Source organism: Sceloporus occidentalis, unplaced genomic scaffold, assembly GCF_023333645.1.
Source record: "Sceloporus occidentalis isolate IW3139 unplaced genomic scaffold, rSceOcc1.0.p SCAF_1, whole genome shotgun sequence".
Taxonomy (NCBI): domain Eukaryota; kingdom Metazoa; phylum Chordata; class Lepidosauria; order Squamata; family Phrynosomatidae; genus Sceloporus; species Sceloporus occidentalis.
This window is the reverse complement of record NW_028316981.1, coordinates 162,354,749-162,377,580: the sequence shown is the minus strand read 5'-3', so window position 1 is coordinate 162,377,580 and position 22,832 is coordinate 162,354,749. Positions and strand designations below refer to the sequence as shown.

Genomic DNA, 22,832 nt, shown 5'->3' with positions numbered 1-22,832 from the left:
CCTTAGAAAGAAAGGGAAGAAGAGAAATCGGATGATAGCTAGACAAAGAGGAGGGGTCAAGGGAAGGTTTTTTCAGAATTGGGGAAATGAGAGCATGTTTGAAGTCCGACGGGAAGGAGCCTGTAGAGCAGGGGTAGGCAACCTTTTTGAGCCGGGGGCCAGGTTGCTGTCCCTCAGACAACTGGGGGGCCGAAGACCAAAAAAAAAAAAAAAAAAAAAAAAATTAAATAATTTTTTTAAAAAATTAAATAAATAAATAAACTGGGACAAATGTGGGACAAAATTTTCAAATGGTGGACACTTTTTTTAAAAAAGTGCAGGACACGTGAAAAAATTTGCTGATTTTTTAAAAAATGTTAATATAAATGCATGTTTCTGAGGCTTCTATAGACAATTGCCCCTGTGCACGAGAGGCCAAAGGCCCCGGTGGCAATCGGCGGCAGGACCGGGCTGGGGCCGGTCCCAAGGCCTTGCCGGGCCGCATCCGGCCCACGGGCCGCAGGTTGCCTACCCCTGCTGTAGAGAGAGAGAGATTGAAGATATGGAGAAGTGAGGGCAGAAAGGAGGGAGCTATAGAGATTAGAAGAGGAGTAGGAATTGGATCAAGAGGACAGGTTGCAGGTTTGGAAGAGTTCAGAAGTGTAGAGAGACAAATAGAATAAAAAGACAAATAGAATAAAATACAGTTAGCTGGCCCCTTTTTAGCATGTCAATGGGGGTGCTTTGACTGAGAGTTCCTGCATGGCAGAATGGGGTTGGACTGGATGGCCCTTCTTGGGGTCTCTTCCAACTCTATGATTTTATGATTAATTAATTAATATATGGAATCAATGTAAGATGATGAATCGGGGCTGTGGAGTCCTATGGCCCTGCTCCAGGCAGTGCTAGACTGCAGGCCCCATCATCCAGCAGCACCACAGACTGCTGGGAACTGCAGTCTAATAAGGCTGCACACTGCAGAAATAATCCAGTTCAACACTACTTTAATGCTATGGAAAATCCTGGGATTTGTAGTATGTTGTGCTACCAGAGCTCTCTGACAAAAAATGCTAAATGTCTCACAAAACTACAATACCCAGATGTTGTTGTTATTTTCTTATATCCCGCCTTTCTCCCAATATACAGACTCAAGGTGGTGATTTTCCATAGCATTAATCTATAGTATATCTTTCTACAATGTAGATGGACACCTCCATTACATAATTTGTTGAGGATGCTTTGACTGGGAGTTCCTGCATAGCAGAATGGGGTTGGACTGGATGGCCCTTCTAGGGGTCTCTTCTAACTCTATGATTCCATGATTCTATAGCACTCTAAGCCTACTGTGATTTTAATTGTTTTTAAATGTATAAAGGTATAAAGTCTTATAATGCAAGCCATGCACTGATGGACTATTGCACTATAATTTTTTATTGATTGATTTTATACCCTGCCTTTCTCCCAAAATAGGATTTTCTTAAAGGGGTTTGTTTATTATAAAAAGAAAGGAACCTATAATGGCTTGGAATTAAAAATTATGGTAGATAGATAGATAGATAGATAGATAGATAGAGAGAGAGAGAGAGAGAGAGAGTCTTGGAATTAAAATGTGTGTGTGTGTGTGTGTGTCTTAAAATTAAAAATCCCTCTTGGAAGTGGGAATGAAATGTTGTGTGGATGCAGCCTGGGTTCTTAGCTCAGCTCAGATGTTGGAATACAGTGTCTCAAAGCATGAGCAGAGTGTCTCTGAGCATGAACAGAGTGGCTGCCGCTCATTGCTCGAGCAGCTGCACTTTGCTTTATCGAGCTGAATTTATCTGATGTAAACACCTTCAGAGGAAGGACTCAGTTTGCATCTGCACTGAAAAAATAATCCAGTTTGATGCCACTTTAACTGCCCTTGGCTCCATGTTGTGAAATGCTGGGATTTGTAGTTTGTTGTGGCACCTGACAGATGACTCAATGGGTCCTCAAACTACAGATCCCAAGATTCCATAGCACGAAGCCATAACGGAAGTTAAAGTGGTGCCATCGAGGTGTCGAGGGTAAACGCTCAACCCTCTTTTTGTGTCTGGGGGGGGCTCTTAGCCTCTCAAAATGGTGGCACTTAGTCTTGACCCCCCCTTCCCAAAATCCTGGCTACGCCCCTGCCCAAAGTACATATTTGTCCACACATTGAGGTTCCTAATATTAATTGGGTTGCTTGGACACATAAATATCAGGTAACAATTCTTGTGGGACATTCATCTTCACAAAGCAAGGGATACATTTTGTGCTTTGGGCGCCAAAAGGCCTTTCGCCTGCCCTTCATACTCCTGCATGGGACTATTTAGCCCTGGCTAAAAATTTAGAGGAGGAAGGACGAATTCTACGGCGCATGCGCCTAGGTGTACTTGGAAGCTTGAAAAAGCCTGGAGAGAACGAGAACATGCGCGAACAATGCAAATGCGCATGCGCGGGGAGGGTGTGGGTTGTGGCAACGGGTGGAGGGGCCGGTTAGGACGAGAGTTTTCAAAAAAGTTCGAAAGGGAGAGAACGTGCGCGAAAGACAGCACTGCGCCTGCGCGTCGCACGAGAGGGAGAGGGGGGAGACGACTGAGAAAAATGACCTTGCGCCTGCGCGTCGGGCGGCAGGGAAAGCGCGCGAGCATCTGGTGGGGAGGGGGAAGACAGAGATAGAGACGGGGTGCGCATGCGCCATAGCGAGCCATCGGGAGGCTCTTGATATGCGTGCCATTGAGGCCGGCAAAGCGGCGAGTGATGCGCATGCGCGCTTTCCTAACGTCTGGTTGTAAGGGAGTTGGGGAAGACAGAGAGGGGGAGCATGCGCCATAGCGAGCCATCGGAGGCTCTTGCTAAGCGGGCCGTTGAGGGCGGCGTGTGACGCGCATGCGCCCTTCCTAACGTCTGGCTGTAAGGGAGGGCTGGTGCGTGGTGAAGAGAGGGAGAGGTGCGCATGCGCCACAGCGAACCCTCAGAGGCGCGCCGGTGGAAGGAAGGAGCAGGAGGAGGGGAGTGGGCATTTTGCTGCGTCACCAGCCGCTGGGAAACCGCCGTTGCTGGAGAAGGAGCGCGCGCGCAGGGGGGGTAGGGCGCGCATGCGCGTTGCTTTGTGGGTAACAGGCCTCAGCCTTTGAGCCCAGAAAGAGAGAGAGAGAGAGAGCTAGAAGGAAAGGAGGAAGAAGGAAGGAGAGGCCAGCGCCGTTGCCCTCGCCGACGCCGCCACTCCCGCCGTCCTTGCCGAGAGACCTTCAGGCCCGAGGTTTCCGAGAGAGAGAGAGAGAGCGGAGAAGAGGAGCCAGAGCCGCCGCTAACGCCGTCCGCCATGTGAGTGAGTGAGTGGGAAGGAAGGAGGGCCAGAGGCGCCCTGGAGGAAGCCGGGGAGCATGAATAAAGGCTGGTGTCTGCTTCCTGCCTCTCCTCTGGGCTCCTTCGGGGGATAGTCCGGGGCCTCTGGGGTGGAGATGTCGGTCGAAGTCTCCTTAGAGACACCTGTCTCTAGACAGATCCGCACAGCAGGCGCTTCGAGGGAGGCAGCCCTGGGTAGTTGGTGTCTGGGGGGGCTTTCCAGGCTGTCAGGCCGAACGTGGGGCCTCCTCTTCCCCCACGGACTGGGCGGCCCTTGTGAAGAAGCCTCGCCCGGCCTGGCCCTTGGCTAGCCGGCCTTCTGGGGAGGCTTTTTACCTCCATCAGGCCCCCGAAAGGCTCGGCCAGGGGGAGGAGAGTGGAGGCGGGCGAGGCCTGGCAGGGACTGCGGGGTCAGCCATGTGGACGGAGGGGAGGGGAGGGGAGGGGGAAGGGCTGCCGGTTTCAGTTTGGGAGCTCATGGCGGGAGGGAGGAGGAGGAGGAGGAGCAGCCGGGGGACGGAGAGAGAAAGCCAGGGCCCCAGGCTAGGCAGAGGAGGAGGAGGGGGGCCTCCCGCAGTCTCTGGGATTAGGAAACCGAAACCAGGGTGGCATGGAGTAGAAGGTTGTCATAGTGGGCTTCTTTTAATGTCCCTAACTATTCTGTAGGGAGACTCACTGGAAGAAAGAAGTCGGCAGCAGGAGCTTTCCTAGACTTAACTCTATGGAAGCCCACCTCTTTATTCAGCCTCAGAGGCGCCTCTCTGCATACTGAGTCCTACAGACTGACACGGCAGTCCCTAATTATATTAGATTAACCAGTTTGGGCGCCTGTTTCCCAGACTAAGAAAGAAGCCTGAGAGAAGAGCAGATGATAGCACTGGTCTGCAGGTCAAACATGCTCTTTTTTCCCATTAGGAGAAGCATTCCACTTAATGAATATCAAAAATGGTCATCAACATTTTCTCCTCTAAGAAGGGAAAGGCCTCGACTGAAGAGGCGCGTCTGGTTTGGAGGGCAGGGTTTTAGTTCTGGAGCGGCCAGTTGGCCTCCCGTTTGGGAGTGGGTTCCTGTTGGTCATAGCTGCACAGAGCAGACTTTAAGGGTAGAGGGGATTTTTGAGGCAGGCATTGCCTTCTTTCCAGAAACAGCTAAGGCCCAGCAGGAGTGTCCGCACTGAACGTTCCACCTGAACGTTAGGAGGAACTTCCTGACAGTAAGGGCTGTTCGGCAGTGGAATGCACTCCCTCGGAGGGTGATAGAGTCTCCTTCCTTGGAGGTCTTTAAACAGAGGCTGGATGGCCATCTGTCAGGGATGCTTTGATTTGGATTTCCTGCATGGCAGGGGGTTGGACTGGATGGCCCTAGTGGTCTCTTCCAACTCTACGATTCTATGATTCTATGATTCTATGATTCTATGACTTTGGAGTGATTGCTCCTGCACTTCCCTGCCTGTCTCACCTCTTTGGAGAATGTTGCAGGTTTCATTACTTGTTGCTCTCTATGGTTTTAGGAAAGCTCACAGATGTCCTGACGCGTTCCTCTTATGCCTGTCTTGGATTGGACCTTCAAGCCGCTTCACCTTGCGCGCAGGAGCTGGCTGCACCCACACCGCCTTATGCAGGGGTATCTGCATGCCAACTTAAGGAATAGATAGATAGATGGTGTTAAAGCAGAGAGACCAGACAGTAAAGTTCAGGGAGGAAAGGCCAAATTCAGCAGTGTGAGGGAAACTATTCCACACAGAGTAAAAGAAAGAAATAGAGTAAGCACAATGCCTGAAACGTGAGAGTGAAATAAAATGCTGATCCATAAAATCTGTCTGTTCTTCTTGAAACCACAAAAACTTACCTTGAGGGACCAAGAAGCACCAGAGATGTTTTGTCTCTCTTCACACTCGGTGACCTTGACCAAATTATTGCTGCTGTTTTCTTGAATAAAGATGTCCAACTGGTTTGGAAAGAAATAAGGGTTTAATGACTAGATGAAATATCATTGGAAACAGTACTTCACAACAGCAGATCCTAGTTTGGATGTTCATATCTTAGCCTTGGTCTTGTGAACTTACCCCACCCTCCTCCCCTTGTGAATGCTCTGATTAACATATTGGCTTGGTCCAACCATAGTTCATTGCTACCAATGAATTACACACATTGTGGTTCTTGCTAATGTTCATTTGCCTCTAAATCAGATTTGGAAGCCTACTTTTGAGCTAGCTGTGTTTGGGTAAACCATAATCTGCATGCTTAGGGTGTATCACTATATCACAATTTGACTAAACCAAGCACTGGTAAACGGAGGAATTGGAACATAAATGAAGGGAAAGTGAATACATAAACTCAGGGCTCAGGCAGAAAATCAAATTGTTATTATTTATTTATTTGGTTTATTTATTTATTTATTTGAAATACTTGCCGGCCAGCTCTTAGAGAAAATCCTCAGGTGGAATAAAACATTAAAACCATAAAATAAAAGTAAGACAGAATCCCAAAACACTTAAAACAAGCTAGTATCTTCTACACAATGTCACCAAGGTGAAAAGATAAGATTTTCAGGCCTGCTTGAAGGCTTGTTATAATAGGGAATTCTGGACATCACTTGGAATAAAGTACTGCAAACAGTAGACCGCCACTAAGAAAGTCCTGTTCCTTGTGCCTATCAGCTTGATTGTTCTTATCAAGCACCGTATGCTACTACATAGCATGTGTCCCTGGTTTCTGTTAACCCTCTTGGGACTATAACTGGTAATTCCTTTGTGTTGGTGTCAAGAGTTGCACTAAGACTTGCCCCAGAAACCATATGTTAGGTCCTATTAATTTTGTTTCTTCTACTTTCTCTCAGTTTCTTGGATAAACAGCCCGTTGAAAGTTACTCTATTGCTGATGATCCAAGTCATCATGTTTGTGTAGGAATTCCTATGAATCCAAAGTTCCTAAAAGCAAATGAAATCATAAACTGCTTTCACATAGTTCTGTCAAGAATACCTGTGCTGAATAGTAATAATAATAATAATAATAATAATAGGTTTTATTTATATACCGCCCCATCACTGGGAATCTGAGCGGTTTACAGTAGAGGGGATAACAGACAGTTCCCTGCCCACAGGCTTACAATCTAAAAGACACGACACAAAAGGAGAAGGGAATGGTGAGGGAGGGAGGGAATCAGGTCCAGCATTCTTCTCTCCCTCTGAGGCCTGGACCAAGGCAGATGGACCGGAGGGAGGGCTCTTCTTCTTCAGGCTAGCCCCTGATGGTACTGGGCCAGCCTTCTCTCTCCCTCAGAGGCCGAAAGATGACAGTTAGGGAGGGAGGAGGATGAATTTCAGGATGAAAGATTCAGTGAGTATGTAGATACAAAGAATAAAGGTGTGATGTATCCTTCAAAGATTTGGTGCTGTAATGTGCATAGGATAATGTTATTAGACTATCTTGATCATCATAGCCAACATCTTAATAGTCTTCATGCTACCATTGAATTGCCGCATCTTTTGGGAGGAGCTGACGAAAACAATGGATATGGAAAGATAATTTGGAGGGACTGCGCTCTCTCTCTCTCTCTCTCTCTCTATATATATATATATATGTAATGCATGACTTACTAGAACTATGGTATCACCTGTTGATTCTTGAAAATGTTGAGTATGGCGGGTTACAGACCGCCCTCAAGCGGCCATTTTCCCGCTGCCGCCATTCGCTGTGGAGGGAAGCCCCAGCAGCCAGACCGCGAGGCTTCCCGGCGCAGCGAAAAAGGAGCGCTGAAATGGCACTCCTTTTCAAAACGCGGAAGTGGCGCCGCGAGGGGCGAAGCGCGCCCTCATGGCATCACTTCCGCCACGACATGTTTGGATGCTATGTGTTCAAGACGTCAAAATGGCGGCACCCATGTGGATGGGCACTGCCATTAAGGACGTGCTCCGCACATACTAGGAAGAAGGGCTGTGAGGAAAGTAAGACCCTTCCTAACCCTAATACAGCCCTTCCTAACCCTAGTACGCGCAGAGTGCGTACTTTATGGCGGTCTGTAACCCACCTATATGTAGCAAATTCTAGTAATAGGAAAAATAGTTGACGCAAAAAGATAATGAGGCAGGCAGCATTTAGCACAAGAAGGGCTGAGATGTGGCTTCAGTTCTTAACACTAGAAGCACTGTCCACTAGGGATCTGTTAGCTCTTTTAAAGGGTAGGGTTTGAGGGAAGATATGAGTTTCCATGTGGAGGTCTGAGTATTCTGCATTGAGAGGTGAATGTAAGTACAAGTGGGGAATCTGGACCATGAATTAAAAATTCTGCAGGTATAATAAGAGCACATGTTTGCTAGTGTATCTGAGTATATGTGTGACTTAGGAGAAGAACATCATTGAAGAATTTAGGAATATAGGAACATATTGTACTGAGTCAGATTTAACTAAGTCTTGCCTTCATTAACAGGCAGTAGCTTTTGGGGATTTCTCCAACCTTTGTCTTTAGCTGCTAGGGACCTTAAGACTGTAAGACATTCCAGCTGCAAAGCAAGCCATTTTACTGAGCCATAGCTTTTCATTTTGTGTCTGGAAATATGTGTGCACAATGGAGTTTGCTCATGATGCAGAGCAGTGGTTCCCAATCTTTGGTCCTCTATTTGTTTTGGACTTCAGATCCCAGAGTTCCCAGCTGACTTGGCTAACAGTCAGGAATTATGGAAACAAAAGTCCAAAAGCTCTTGAGGACCAAAGCTTGGAAATCACTGATGTAGAGTATGTGGCTATATGAGTGAGGGAGAAATTTAAGCTGCATCTAGATAGGCGTGAAGAAGGACCGATACAGGTTGAGTCTGCCTTATCTGAAATTCTGAAATCCAAAATACTCCAAAAACCAAACTTTTCCAAAACTCTTACATGCACAAAGTTATTAAAAATATTGTATAAAATTATTTTCAGGTTATAAATATGTGTATGAGGTGTTTATGAATTATTAATGAATTTTGTCTTTAGACTTGGGTTTCATCTCCAAGATATATCGTTATGAACATATATGTAAATACAGGTATTCTAAAAACCCCAAGAGTCCAGAACACTTCTGATCCCAAGCATTTTGGTTAAGCGAGATTCAGCCTGTATGCAGGTGGCTTAATTGCCATTGCTACATAGAATATTGCAGGATGCAAACCCAACTGTCCACTTCTGGAGGGGGGGTTAATTTCAGAGTTACATGAAGCATTTTTACACCCATCACCTCTTTTGCTTCTGCAACTGATTTGCCATTAAACACTTCTATGCCCCAAGCCCTTGTGGACACAGTATGCTATAATTGCCCTTAAAATGAATTTGCCCCCACCACTTTTTTTCTGAAGTGATTGGGTGGGTGCCAGGACATAGTTGTCAAAACTTAGTGCTTTTGCAGCCTCACCAAATATAGACTCAAGGATGTCTAAAATTGTACTTAAATGTACTCAGTTCAGGGCTTTGTTGGACTCTGAAATGAGCTCAATAACTGAAACTCATAAGAAAGATATTTCTCTTTGTTTCCATTTTGGTTGAAATTCCTAAGTGGAATCACCATAAATCATAGGAGTGTCTTTATACAGGTCACAAGTCAAAGGGATCATTCTTTTAGAGCAGTTGTCAATTCTGAATTACATAACAGGTATAAAACCTGTCTCTGTGTGTGATCTCTGTGTGTTTTCTTAGGCAAGAAATGGTACAAGGTGATTTTGCCAATTTTCCCTCAGAAATATAGCCTATAGCACCTGATATTCGTTGACAGTCTCCCATCTAGTACTAATCAGGGCTGACCCTGCTTAGCATCCAAGAACAGGTGGGATCTTGTAGCCACTGTACAATAAATATGTTGGTCAAATTAGCATTTTAAAGTAGAATCTCTTGAATGGCAGCCATATGCGTGTTAAAAATGAAGCTTATAAATGCCACTTGATAGCCACTATCCCTTGAGCTGAACTGGGATTCTCTGGAATGAATTGGGGGGGGGGGGGGTTCCCCCCTCTTTTGAATGTGAAGACTTTTTTGTCCTCTAAATACATTGGTTAGGAGATTTATGGAAGACAAATGAGAATGCTACCAGTTGTAGAAATTGCAGTCATTGTGAAGACCTTTTGAAAGGAATTAGAGAGGCAGTGCGGTGTAGTGGTTTGAACGTTGGATTACAACTCAGGGTTTGATTCTTGTTCACATTCTCAGTCCCAGAAAACCCTGTGATAGGTTCACATTAGGGTTGCCCTAAATCAGAAATAACTTGAAGGCGCAACAACTTGGGGATTAAGATGCAATACAGAGCTTTGATAGAAAGTCACTGAAGGAAGAAATCATGTCATGGTGATGATGCATTCTGCTTTCTGGAAGTTCACGGCTTTGATTGTAACACCTAACCTGTGATGCTGGCTTTGCCATTGTTTATATCGAGACCATGGCAACAAAGGTTGACTCTGCTGTGGCTTCAACACACACTGTTCTGCTCAACAGAACTTGTTAGTATGTTATGAACTTGTGAAGTCCTATATTCTGCTTCCTGTTCTAGGATGTTATAATACACAGTACTGTACAGTCATAACTACAGCATCATGGTTCAGCTTGTGAGCCTTTCATGACCATTGTAATGATTCACTCCCAGTCTAAAAGCATTTGCACAGATGTATCTCTTAGTAGAGATGGTGCCTTTACATAACAGACTGATCATATCATTGTGGTCATTTGATTTATTGTGGCGTCCTAAAGGGGGGGGGGGGGCAGCTTTGTATGAATTGCGATATTAATGGAAATGTCAGTTCTGTCATGCTGCAAGGCAGGCAGCAATGTTCTTAAGGGGATTGAGTGTATCTCCTTGTGTGTGTTCCTTGGCTAACAACCTCCTTGTTTACTTGACAAGATAGCAAATATCCAAAATACCAAACTGAAAGATGAATCGTATTATATTAAATGTTAAAAGCCAGTATTTGAAGGGGAAAAACATCCTTGATGTTTTCTATTTGGTAACATAGAATCTAACATAACCTTTGGTTACTTTGAAGCTTGCTGATTTGGCATTTGTAAAAAGCAAAAGAGAGAGGAGGAGGAGGAAGAATTAAACCACATATTAGAGATGGAAGACTTGAAATAGTATTTGTCTGAACAGACTATGAGTACCTGTAGGAAAGTACATAATTAAACTCTGAGATCATTCAGGCTCTAAAAGCAATTTACTAGATGCTTTTGCCTCATCTAGAAAGCTAGTGTGTGTATGTGTGTGCATGCGCACACACACACACTCTCTCTCTCCTTCAAGTCTCCTGTCAACTCATGGTGACCCCACAAAATTCATGGGGTTTTCCCTAAGCAAGGAATACCCAGCCTGGCCAAATATTGCCTTCATATGTACTTTACAAAACAGTGGGCTTTCCTTTTTAGAAAGTGCTTAGTAAACATTCTGACATTCATTGTACATCTTGGTGGGGGAAGGGAGTTTGAGAAGATAGATCTAATTAAAACTTTCTGTGATGTACATTTTTGAAGAACCTAAACCAGTGATATTGTAACTTTTTACTCTTGGGACCTCCCTTTACATTTACATACAGACATCAAACCCCACCCCCACTCAACATAGTGTATTAATAAAAATATTTTGTTTTTTTAATGGGTGTATTTTCATGCACTCATTCATATTTTAACATTTTATGAGGAAATAACATAAATTAGAATTGATTTATTTAAATAAATTCAATGTTTAAGTCAACACATGTGTAAATTTTACACATAAAAAGGTTTGGGAAGAGGAGGAGGAATCAGGGCCTCTAAATCTCATGTGTCCCTGTGATGATCCCTGGAGCCATATTCATTTCAGGCAAGCCAAAAGTTAACATAACAAAAGCCTAGATGCACTAGCTAACACAATTCCTAAGCTACTCACACAGAGATGGGATGTGCAGTCTTTGATGGGTTTTGGATGCAAGGAGCTGGCTCTCATTGTTTAGCTCAGGGGTAGGCAACCTTTTTGAGCTGGGGGCCGAAGCCAAAAAATAAATAATTGATTTTTTTAAAAAATAAATAAATAAATAAACCGGGACAAATGTAGGACAAAAATTTCAAATGGAGGACACTTTTATAAAAATGGAGGACATGCTAAAATTTGCTGATTTTTTTTTTTAAAATGTTAATAATTATAAATGCATGTTTCGGAGGCTTCTATAGACAACTGCCCCCCTTGCCTGCCACTTGCCCCCCCTTGCCCGCCTCCTCCTGATAGGCCAAAGGCCCCACACCCTCACGCGAGAGGCCAAAGGCTCTGGCGGCAATCGGTGGCAGGACCAGGCTGGGGCCGGTCCCAAGGCCTTGCCGGGCCGCATCCAGCCCACGGGCCGCAGGTTGCCTACCCCTGGTTTAGCTCAACTTGCTTCCCTTAAGTCTGCCCTTCTGGCACAGGCTCAACAGCTGGGCTCCCAAAACAAGAAGACAAAAGACTAAAGACCACATGGCCTCAGGGGCTTTTAAAGACCTCAGGTGAAGGATTCTCAAAACTCCCGCTCTACTCTCTGATTGGCCAGTTGGGCCTTAGGTCAGCTATGATGTAACTTCTCATTAGCATGTGATGTAAGCTCTCATTAGCATATACCTCCCCCCAGCTTAACCTTTTGTAGTTTGGGAGGAGTCCTCAAATGACTGGTGGCCCAGTCATTACTGTCCCGTTCCCCCCCTTTGAGAATCAGTGACCTAAACTGAATTTTATCTACCCATTGCGAACTAAACTGCAGTGTTGTTTGTAGCCTTCTTGGTGATCCCCTTGCTGAGATACACCTATATGTGCCTTAAACTCCTCTCTTGATTGACCTCCTTGAGTTCCTCATAGTCATCCTTTACTTCTGGGAGCAACCCTCACCATGATATTGGGAGAAGACCCCTATGAGGATAGCGGAAGAGTGATCTGCTTTCAGCTCTTTCTGCTATAGCTTCATCTACCAATCATATGCACAAAGTTGCATTTATTAGAAAAGCATGGTAAAATGGTTAGAGAACCTTAAGAATCTGGTCCATTCTTAAGAGCCTGTTCAAAAACGCAAACCTATGTGATAAGACACCATTGATACTTAGTTTAAGCTATTTATTAATTTGTGAAATTATTGTTTACATTTTTGTTTCTCAAAGTTCAAATTCTCTAATTTTCTAGGCAGCCTGCTTCTGCAAAGTGGTATGACCGAAAGGACTATGTCTTTATTGAATTCTGTGTTGAAGACAGTAAAGACGTTAATGTAAATTTTGAAAAATCCAAACTTACGTTCAGGTAAGCAGTTTGAAAGTTGATTGTGAATACAAATAAAATCTGTTGGAATAAAATGGCTCTTTTATGTTGACAGTATACATTTTTCCTCCCATTTTCTGCAGTTGCCTCGGAGGAAATGATAACTTCAAGCATTTAAATGAAATTGACCTTTATAATTCTATTGATCCAAATGTAAGTTTCCCATCTTCTTCTATCCAATGCTTGCTTTTAGTGAGTCACAGTAGCATTAGGCTGTATGTTATTAGTAAGCTGATAACTTAATAGATGGTGATTTTTACCTGTTGTTTTTATGCTATGTGAGAAGGTTGTGTTGTACTGAGTATTTTGAAAACATGGACTGGTGGGATGTTCTTTGTGTATTGGTATCTAGCAGGCAGTTTTGTAGCTTCACATGTGATTTTTCTATGGCCACATGCTAATAATAAATAATAATAAATAACATATTTATTTCTAGTCCGCCTTTCCAATGATCAAGGCAGATTACATACACATGCCAGTACAGCATACCAATACAATATAAGACACAATAAAAACAGCAAAAACTTTACATTAAAAATTGCAGTAGCAATTACAAATTACAAAATCTGGCTAGCTCGAAATACTACAACAAAAACAGTAAGAGAGGGGAGGGCTACATCGGGGAGAGCTAGGGAAAAGCCTGTTGAAACAGGTAAGTTTTTAACTCCTTCTTGAACTGGTCAAGAGAGGTGGCCGAACGGAGCTCACCGGAAAGCGAGTTCCAGAGCTTTGGGGCCGAGATAGAGAAGGCCCTCTGCGTTGTCATGGCATATTTTGAGTCTGGAACTCTGAAGAGTTGCTTCCCGGCCCATCTGAGAGCGCGGGGCAGATTATATGGAGAGAGACGGTCCTCCAAGTACCCTGGGCCCAAGCCATTTAGGGCTTTATAGGTGATAACCAACACCTTGTATTGCGCCCGGAAGCGAATAGACAGCCAGTGTAGATCTTTAAGTACCGGTGTTATATGGCTGGCCCTGGAAGCTCCAGTGACCAGTCTAGCTGCCATATTCTGGACCAGTTGCAGCTTCCGAGTTTGGTACAAGGGTTGCCCCATGTAGAGCGCATTACAGAAATCCAAACGAGAGGTTACCAGAGCATGTACCACTGTTTCAAGGTCCCCCCGGCCCAGGAAGGGTTGCAGCTGGCGTATCAACTGAAGTTGATAACAGGTGGTCCTGACCGTCGCATCCACCTGAGATGTAAGGTGGAGTGACAAGTCCAGAAGCACCCCCAAACTGCGAACGGTGTCCTTCAAGGGGAGCATGACCTCGTTCAGGACAGGTGGACAAACATCCAATCCCGGGCCGGGGGAGCCTATCACAAGCACTTCCGCTTTCTCTGGATTCAAACTGAGTCTGTTTTCCCTCATCCAGCCCATTACCGAGTCCAGACAGGTATCTAGAGGAGAGATGCCATCCCTGGTCACTGCATCAGTCGGAGACACAGAGAAACATATTTGAGTGTCATCAGTGTACTGATAACACCGCGCCCCGTGTCTCCAGATGATCTCTCCCAGCGGTTTCATGTAAATGTTGAATAGCATGGGAGACAGAATGGCTCCTTCAGGGACACCCGATGTAAGGGCCCTCTTATCGGAGCACACGTCTCCCAGCTGCACTATCTGGAATCTACCTGAGAGATAGGAATGGAACCACTGGAGTGCAGTGCCCCCGATTCCTAACTCCCTCAGGCGTTCCAGAAGGATACCATGGTCAATGGTATCGAAAGCCGCTGAGATGTCCAAGAGCACCAACAGGGACTTGCTACTCCTGTCGATGCCCAGACGAAGATCATCGACCATGGCAGTCTCAACTCCATAGCCCGCCCGAAACCCGGTTTGAAATGGGTCCAGATAATCAGCATCATCCAAGATCGATTGAAGCTGGATTGCAACTGCCCTCTCAATCACCTTCCCCAGGAAAGGCAATAGCGAGACAGGCCGGTAATTATTATGCATCAGGGAGTCAAGGGAGGGCTTTTTGATCAGCGGTTTTACAATGGCCAATTTTAAGCTGGATGGAAATTGCCCATCCCTGAGTGATGTATTAATTATTCGGTGTAACATGGTTGTTACAGCTGCTCCCCCCTGAGCCGCTAGCTGCGAGGGACAGGGATCGAGAGAACAAGTTGTCTTCCTAACACTTCTAAGGATCTTGTCCACATCCTCAGTATTTACAGGCTCAAAATGATCCAGTACAATTGAGTCCACGGAAGCTCTGGAGACCTCTACTCTGGTTTCTGACCCAATAATGGCGTCGAGATCAGCTCTTATCTGAGAGGTTTTATCCGCGAAGAAGTTGTTAAATTGGTCACAGCAGGCCTTGGATGGTTCCAAAATAGGGTTCAGGGAGGAGGGAAGCTGATTAAGCTCCCTCACCACCCTGAAAAGCTCTGCTGGACGCGACTCCGCGGACGCGATACGCACAGCATAGAACGAGTTCTTTGCCGTGTCTATTGCCACTCCATAGTCCTCCAAAAGAGAGGCCAGGAGTGCCTTGTCAGCTAAGTTCTGGTGTCTCCGCCATTTACGCTCTAGTCGTCGCAGGACCCGCTTCCTTGCCCGGAGATCTTCCATGTACCAGGGCTGTTTTTTGGAAGCAGACCTGAGAAGATGCTTGGGAGTGATACTGTATATAGCCTGGAGAGATCAGTATCCCAGATAGTAGTCAGGGCATCAACAGAATTGCCGTCACATCCAACCATATATCCCTCTAGGGCTTCTTGGAACCTTTTGGGTTCCATCAGCCTTTGAGGGTGGACCATTCTAATAGGTCTGTCACCCCCGGGAGGGATCTGGGTAGAAGCCTTGATTTTAGCCTCCACCAGGAAATGGTCCGTCCATGACAAGGCGGAAATATTTGTTATAATCACAATGTTGTAAACTTTTGGTAATTACCAGAGAGTGCAGTATGCAGTTTTTCTCTCTTAATTTGCTCACTGTATTATGTTCCGGTCATTGTTCAAGGCATTTGAGTAAGAAGTGGTCTGTGTCATTAGATGTACATCAGTTCTTTTCTTTCCTACTCCTCTGTCCCACCAGACCCCTCATTCTATTCAGATAAGGTCCCAGTGGAAAAAAGGTTGCAAAATTCATAGTAATTGCAGGTTTCATGACTATAGGTTGATAACTATGTTTATACTACTGGTGAAGACATTCATGTCTAACTTCTATTGGTTATGACCAGTTTGATGGCTAATGTAGCTGGTGGGCATAGTTTGAGGCAATTCGTTACATGGCTTGGGCTGCTTGTTGTGTGCCTTCAAGTCATCTCTGACTTATAGCAATGTTACTCTAGGTTTTCTTGTCAATATTAATTCAGAGGAAGGTTACATTGCCTTCCTTTATTTTATTATTTATTTATTTAACTATTTATTTATTGAATTTATGCTTCACCTTTCTCCTGGGATGGGATCCAAGTCAGCTTTAAAGACAAGAGAGTGTGACTTGTTCATTGTCACCCACTGGGTTTCCATGGTTGAACAGAGATTTGCACCTTGGTCTTCCAGAGTCCTAGTTTATACGACTACATCACCCTGGCTTCTCTGCAGGGCAGAATGCTGTTTTTTAGCTGTTGATACTGTAGAATTAGATCTGTGTGATTGAATGTTTTTAAATGGAGGAGTTTGCAATCATGTCGGTTTTCATCTGTAGCTTAAAATGGTACATTATCTTTCTATGAAAATTAGACTTGTGTTTATCTTAGAGGGACTTTTCTTTCTTTTCAGGAATCAAAGCATAAAAGAACAGACAGATCTGTGTTATGTTGTTTACGAAAAGGGGAATCTGGCCAGTCGTGGCCACGGTTAACAAAAGAGCGGGCAAAGGTAATACTCATTTCAATGTACTGCTTTATACAGCGCGCCCGCACCATACGCGGGCGTGCTTTATGCGGCTTGAGCATATGCGCTCAAGCCGCGGGGCGCGTGTGGGGCGGAAGGGGTGGCGCGTCCCATTCAATTGAATGGGTGCGCGCACCCGTTGCACCCCGTGCGCCGCCGCGCACGAGCCCCATTGTTTCCAATGGGGCTTGAGCATAGGCAGAATTCGCCTTACGCGGACGGATCCGGAACGGATCCCCACATAAGGCGAGGGCCCACTGTATCTGTAAGTGTGAAAGTTCCAAAAGAAATTGTTTTTGTGATACACTAAGATGAGGAAAGGTCAAGGAAGTCTCCATATCCTGTTGGTCAATTGCATTATCAAAGCAATAAAGATTTGCCAAAAAAAAAAAATCAAACACTGAAGATTTATTTTTGTAGGGGATATATATATATATATACATACATACATACATACACACACAAACACACACACACACACACATATATATATACACATATATATATACATATATATAAATATATATATATAATAGCTTTCATCTTTGATTGCTAAAATATCATTGCTTTGCTGTTTGATCTTTAAGGCAAAGTGCTAGAATCCTGTTGGGACATTCCTCATTTTACCCTATCTTCTGGGTAAAATCAGTTAAACCATATTCATTCTTATATGCCTGTAAAGTAGTTCTAGCTGTGTATTGTTTTGTTAATAAAACAATTATGAAACATTTTGGTATATCACTATTAGGCCCATAACCATTAATCAGGCTTTTAATTATTCTAAATATCTTACAAGTGAAATCAAAAAGCACCCATTTGGATATTTTACAGATTAGAAATGCCACTCCCTTACACCATCTAGAAATATTTGTAACAGATCTCACTGTTACAATTTTTCTGAAGGCTTGTTTGCATCCCCTGTCTTTAGATGGGTTTCTTGTAAGAATACAGTGGCAGCTTTATACCAGCTGTTTGTTTTATATTCTTTTAACTTAGAATGTACTTGGGGTTTTTTGTTTGTTTGTTTGTTTGTTTGTTTGTTACCCAGATTACCTCCCTCCAAAACACTTAAACAAATTCAAAAACTAAAATAATAAAAATCCAAAAGATATGAAGGGAGAAAACAAAAAGAAAAGGCATGGACTTCTAGTTGAAGAAAACATTGTGATCCACTGCTCCATTGTTCTCCCTCTCCTTAACTTATTTGTCTCACAGGACACTCTTAAAAAGCACGGGGGGGGGGGGGGTTAAAATAGATAAAATAAATGGAACTCTAATAAGACTAAACTTATAGAATACAGTGAAACAAATAAAGCAGAGAAAGAAGGAAAAAAAGTGGAGAAGAGGGAATAGAGGGAATCAAAATAAAAAAACAAAAGAAAGAAAAATGATTCATAGATTGAAACTGAAGTCTAAGACTGGAATGGGCTGGTAGTTGTTACGTTGTGACTGGCTCAATAAATAATGACATCAACTTTGTTGTGGAAAGGCTTCATCAAGTGTCGAAACCTTAGGTTGGGCCTGCTGGGATTAAGCTTCAGACCTGGTTTTAAGACCAGTAAAAAGATTCTGCTGGCTCAGCCAATTGAAATTTCTTTAATTCCCCATCTGTAAAGACACAGAATGTAGCCGGATAGTTGATGTGTAATACTTAAAATTTAATTGCCTTGCATGCATTCTTGTTTTGACAAATTGTCTCCTGCAAACACCTATCTCCTTTCTGTAGTTAAGATAAATCATCACCTTATCTACAGCTCTCCATGCTGCCTAGCAGTTTGAAGCAGAGGATCTTTAGTAGCTACACGAAGAAGTTGAACAACAACTGTTTTTAGCATTGTAAACTCAATAAATTATCTTAATTTCTAGTTGAAAGCCAACAATTCACATACAAATTTATTCAAAGATGACATTAGTTAAACAGAGCTTCCATGTTTAGGAATTAGCATGTTGGATAAGAGACTAACTGAGAAATCTGGGCAGGCAGAAGGCTATGGGAAGCATTCACAGCCATTTCATGAGCTGTAAATTACATTCTTCAGTTCAGTGCTCTGTATATGGGTTAGCAATGTGCCCATTGAATCTAGAATTTCCATAACAGAAACAACCAAAGGCTGCATAGAGGGTGGTTTCAGCTTATTAAGTTATGCAGCCCTAACTTGCAGCATGGTAAACATCTGGTCCATGTCAGCTACAAGATGTTGTTGTTGTCACCATACAAACACACTCCTTAAGTACAGTAACAGGCTTCTTAGCAGCTTTTCCTCAAATCAGGTTAGAATGACAGGCGGTAAGGGAAGTTATTGTGGATTGATGAGAGCACTCTTCTTGAGAGAGTAGTAGCCCTCCCAATTCTTGGCTATTGATGGAGAGAAAGAGCCTATTCTGTTTATAGTGACCCTGAGTTTGAACACCTAATGTGTAAATAAATGCCAAAATGAAAAGTAATTGGACATCTTGTACAGTCATCACCCCCCTTCAGTTTTTTAGAACCATGAAAAGGATCCAGCAAAAGATGTCTGCTGCCAGTGGTGGATTCTGCCAGTTGTGGAATTAATCTCACAACCTTCAGTAATCCTAAACTAAGATGTGGAGGACTGGAAGCCATATTCTGTGGTGTTTTTTTTTAATTATTATTATTATTATTTTTTGGTGGGGTGGGGGAGGGAGACATATAGAGAGGCCTATGGGAATGAGATGGGGAGGAAAGTCCCAAACACCCAAAACCCATTTAGCTTCCCTAAGGGTGGAAATATTCCTTGAGGATATAAAATAACAAGAGGAATAGTGTGCATTTTGGGAGCTTCTAAACTTCTCATATTCTTTGTAAACATGCTCTGCCCCTGCCCCTCACAGTTGCCTGCTTAACTTGGATGTTACTTCGTTTTTATATCCACAGCTCAATTGGCTCAGTGTGGACTTCAACAACTGGAAAGACTGGGAAGATGATTCAGATGAAGATATGTCCAATTTTGATCGCTTTTCTGAAGTAAGTGGGTATTTAGCAGTTTGGAATGTGTTTGATAGTTGGCATGAACAAGTGTTTTAAGTACATGTAAAACAGGTCAAAAAAGGCAAGGCTTCACTGAATCCCCCCCCTCTCTTTTGTAATCTAGATGATGAACAACATGGGTGGTGATGAAGATGTAGACTTGCCAGAAGTAGATGGGGCAGACGATGTGAGTAGCCGCGTTTCGTACTCTGAACCTTTGTGTTTGCTTTTTGAGGTGTATGTCAATATACATTATATATTGTCATTTGTACCATTTCTGTTGGAAACTGGAGAGAGCATATTTTCTTTCAAATTCCACTTATTTTATACGTTTACTTGGGAATGGGCACAAATATCCTTCCCTATCTCTATGTTGAAACCTGATCCTTTGAGTGCAAATAAACCTTTGAGCCCATGCTCAATTTCTCTTTGGCATTAATGTGAAGCATGTATGACTCCATATCAAACTACAGTTTTCTCTACATAAAATTCCAGATACCTAATTTTTTTGTCTGAGAGCCAGCATGGTGTAGTGGTTTTAGTGTTAGATTCAGACACTGGGAGACCAGGGTTCAAATCCCTGCTTGGCCATGGAAACCCACTGGGTGATCTTGGGCAAGCTATGCCAGCCTCAGAAGAAGGCAGAGTTAAGGGCACTCTGAACAAATCTTTAAAAAAATAAAAACATGATATATTCTCCTTAGGGTTGCCATAACTTGGAAACTACTTGAAGGCACATAACAACAACAAAACTGTTGCTTATGGAGATCTACAACATAGTTTTTCAGTTTGCAAACTGCATGATTTAAAAGCAAAAGTAATGTACTTTAGGACCTGACATTATTTTCTAAACTTTTTATTTTCTTTTTTGCAGGATTCACCAGACAGTGATGATGAAAGTAAGTTGGTTACTCTCTGTTCTATATGTATTTGGCATATGTACATACATTTAGCCAAAGTATCAGGTTTTTATGAATATTTCCCAAGTTATGCTGGTGCCTCATAAAACTACCAATCCCTGGATTCTGTAAGATGGAGTCATGGCAGTTAAAGCGATGCCAAACTGCATTATTTCCACAGTGTAGACATCATTCTGCTACCTCGTCAAAATTAGGTATAAATTAAGAGTATGTTACCTTCATGTTGACATTTTGTGCTAAAATCCTGGACAACGTCACTCATCAGTTTCAGGTAGATATTAAATAGTATAGGGATTAAAATAGAATGCTCTAGGAGCCTAAATCATAAATGCTGCAGGCTTGAAAAAGAAATGCTTGCAGCCTACCTCAAAACATACTTCTTCAGAGGTGGTCTGATGACTGCTTCTTTTAAGACATGTTGGGACTACTCCTTCTCAAAGATTTTCAGGGTCTTGATCCCAATCAGCCCTTCCCCCCAGTAGTCCCTGTGAGGAATCTCATATAAGTAACATACAGTTTCTTTGCACATTGCCAACCAATTCCTCTGACGAGGAATGAAGGCTTGGAGCAGAGGCAGTTTCTCTCAGTTTGTACTGTAATAGAGAAAATGTAAAATAGCATTTGGCACTCCTGTTAGCTTATCCAGAGTACAGTGCGCTTGAGGGTGAGGAAAGTGTATTGCTGGGTATATTTCTCACTGGAGTAGTCAGCCTTGGGTGGGTGAATTGTGGAACCTAAATTGCAAGGTCCTCAGTGATTAATTTTATTATTGTATCTTTGGAGATGAGGCTGTTTGTGGGTAAAGTTATGTTTTGTTGTTTACAATAATTTTTTTCTGCATTTGGTTTTAGCGCTATTGCCATAATCATTTTTTTTCTTTCAGAAATGCCAGACTTGGAATAAAAGAAACTGACATGTGCTGGGGTTTAGGGAAAGAACTTCATCACAACATTTCATAATTGAGATAAGAATTTCTGAGTTGATAGCTCTAAAGGCAGAAAATACATCCTTTAATTCATCTTCAACCTGTTTTAAGCAGCTTCATTGATTGGTGCATACCATTGTTCAGGGCAGTCTTAAGCTACGTGAGGCAATAATGTTATGCATGAAAGTTTTTCCAGACTTCCAAAAACAAAACAAAAAACAGACAAACATTTGAGGTATAGGCAATCGATACAAAACAGTTGCAATAAAAGGGTTTACAACGCCTCTTTGCCTCATCATAAGATATTGCGGTGGAAAAACTCAATTTACATGAAGTGGTAAACATATACTTTTCCCCTCACATTGTGGACTGCAAACAAAGTTTCTGATTTTTTGCCTGGAACAGAACTGGCTAAAGAAATGTTCTAATTGGCTTTCAAAATTTAAATTGGTAACATGCTGTACCTCTAGGGGTATCTTCAGGGTATGTTCCACTAATGTTTAATGCTCTTCACTTTGTTGTATTTAATCACTAGTTAGTGTTCAAGGTATCCTAGCTAAAACTAGCAACCCCTTTAAAACTTAAAATGGGTGAAGCCTGTACATTTGGTTGTTTGATCCTCAAAGCTCTTGCATCTCTTAATGTGGAGGGGTAAGAGAGCGTGTACGTTGTTGCTTGTCAATCTGTACATTTAGACCAAATTGTATTTGCACTGTTGGTATGAAAGCGAGTGACAAAATGTTAATACACTATTCGATCTCTTTTGGGTTTTTTTTGACCAGCTTATGATAAGCCTGAAAACCTCAATTTGTGTTCAGAGCAGTGGGGATTTTTTTTTTAATGTCTACATTATTTCTAATAAACTGTTGAAGACTCCATGGCTGTCAACTGTCTGGCTGGCTGTAACTTCATGTATTCTTATTATTTGTTGGAATGGAATACTTTTATTTCTAGTTGAAATAATAGTGTGGGATTATTTCATCTGCTTGAAAAAAGAAAGTTGTAATATTCCCAAGCAAACTTTTAAAAAGAAAATAGGAGCTGTAAGTTGTGGGTACACTGACAACAGTTTAAAAAAAAGTGTTGTGATTTGACTAAAATAAAAAAGTTTTGTCCTCCTTTAAAATGTTGAGCTTTTGCATGTCACACTTGATTTCTGCATTGCTTTTTTACAAGTTCTGGAATTAAGTTATGTTATATTGAGGTGGAAGTTCATTCTTTTGATGTAGACTTGTAATACTGAGGGAGAAGAGCATTCCTAAAGTCATGTTTCAGTCCCCATACTTCACTCTCCTTATGTTGACCTCCCAGCTGCACTCAGTTCAATATGTTTGGCTATTGTTTCCATTGTCCAGGGTTTAGTTGTAATCATCAGGTTTGCATTCTAGAAAAGGCCAAACTTACACATTTTGGAATAAAATTACTTGGAAATCAAAGGAGGAATGTTGTCTTGGCAAGATTTTTACCTTTCAATAGTCAAGGCTAAACAGAGAACCATAGAAGTCCCTGACTATGGGAATGGAGGAGGAATAATGCCAGCAGCAGTATTTCTGAATCACTCCTCTGCCTG

General features: G+C 42.9%; 1 protein-coding gene across 1 annotated transcript; it reads left to right on the top strand.

Annotated features, from left to right (window-relative positions):
* The first annotated feature begins 2,951 nt into the window (after positions 1-2,951).
* On the top strand, positions 2,952-22,388 carry LOC149322579 (prostaglandin E synthase 3). The gene is made up of 8 exons (XM_089480224.1): positions 2,952-3,306; positions 12,457-12,570; positions 12,672-12,741; positions 16,315-16,413; positions 19,325-19,414; positions 19,542-19,604; positions 20,292-20,316; positions 21,221-22,388. Coding segments are annotated over exons 1-8 (483 nt in total). The 5' UTR covers positions 2,952-3,304; the 3' UTR covers positions 21,241-22,388.
* Positions 22,389-22,832: the final 444 nt, after the last annotated feature.

What these genes read in the sequence shown, in the direction of transcription:
- LOC149322579 (XM_089480224.1), top strand. An exon ending in ATAATTCTATTGATCCAAAT is followed by an intron (nt 12,742 to 16,314) that starts GTAAGTTTCCCA and finishes CTTTCTTTTCAG; the next exon opens with GAATCAAAGCATAAAAGAAC. An exon ending in TAACAAAAGAGCGGGCAAAG is followed by an intron (nt 16,414 to 19,324) that starts GTAATACTCATT and finishes TTATATCCACAG; the next exon opens with CTCAATTGGCTCAGTGTGGA.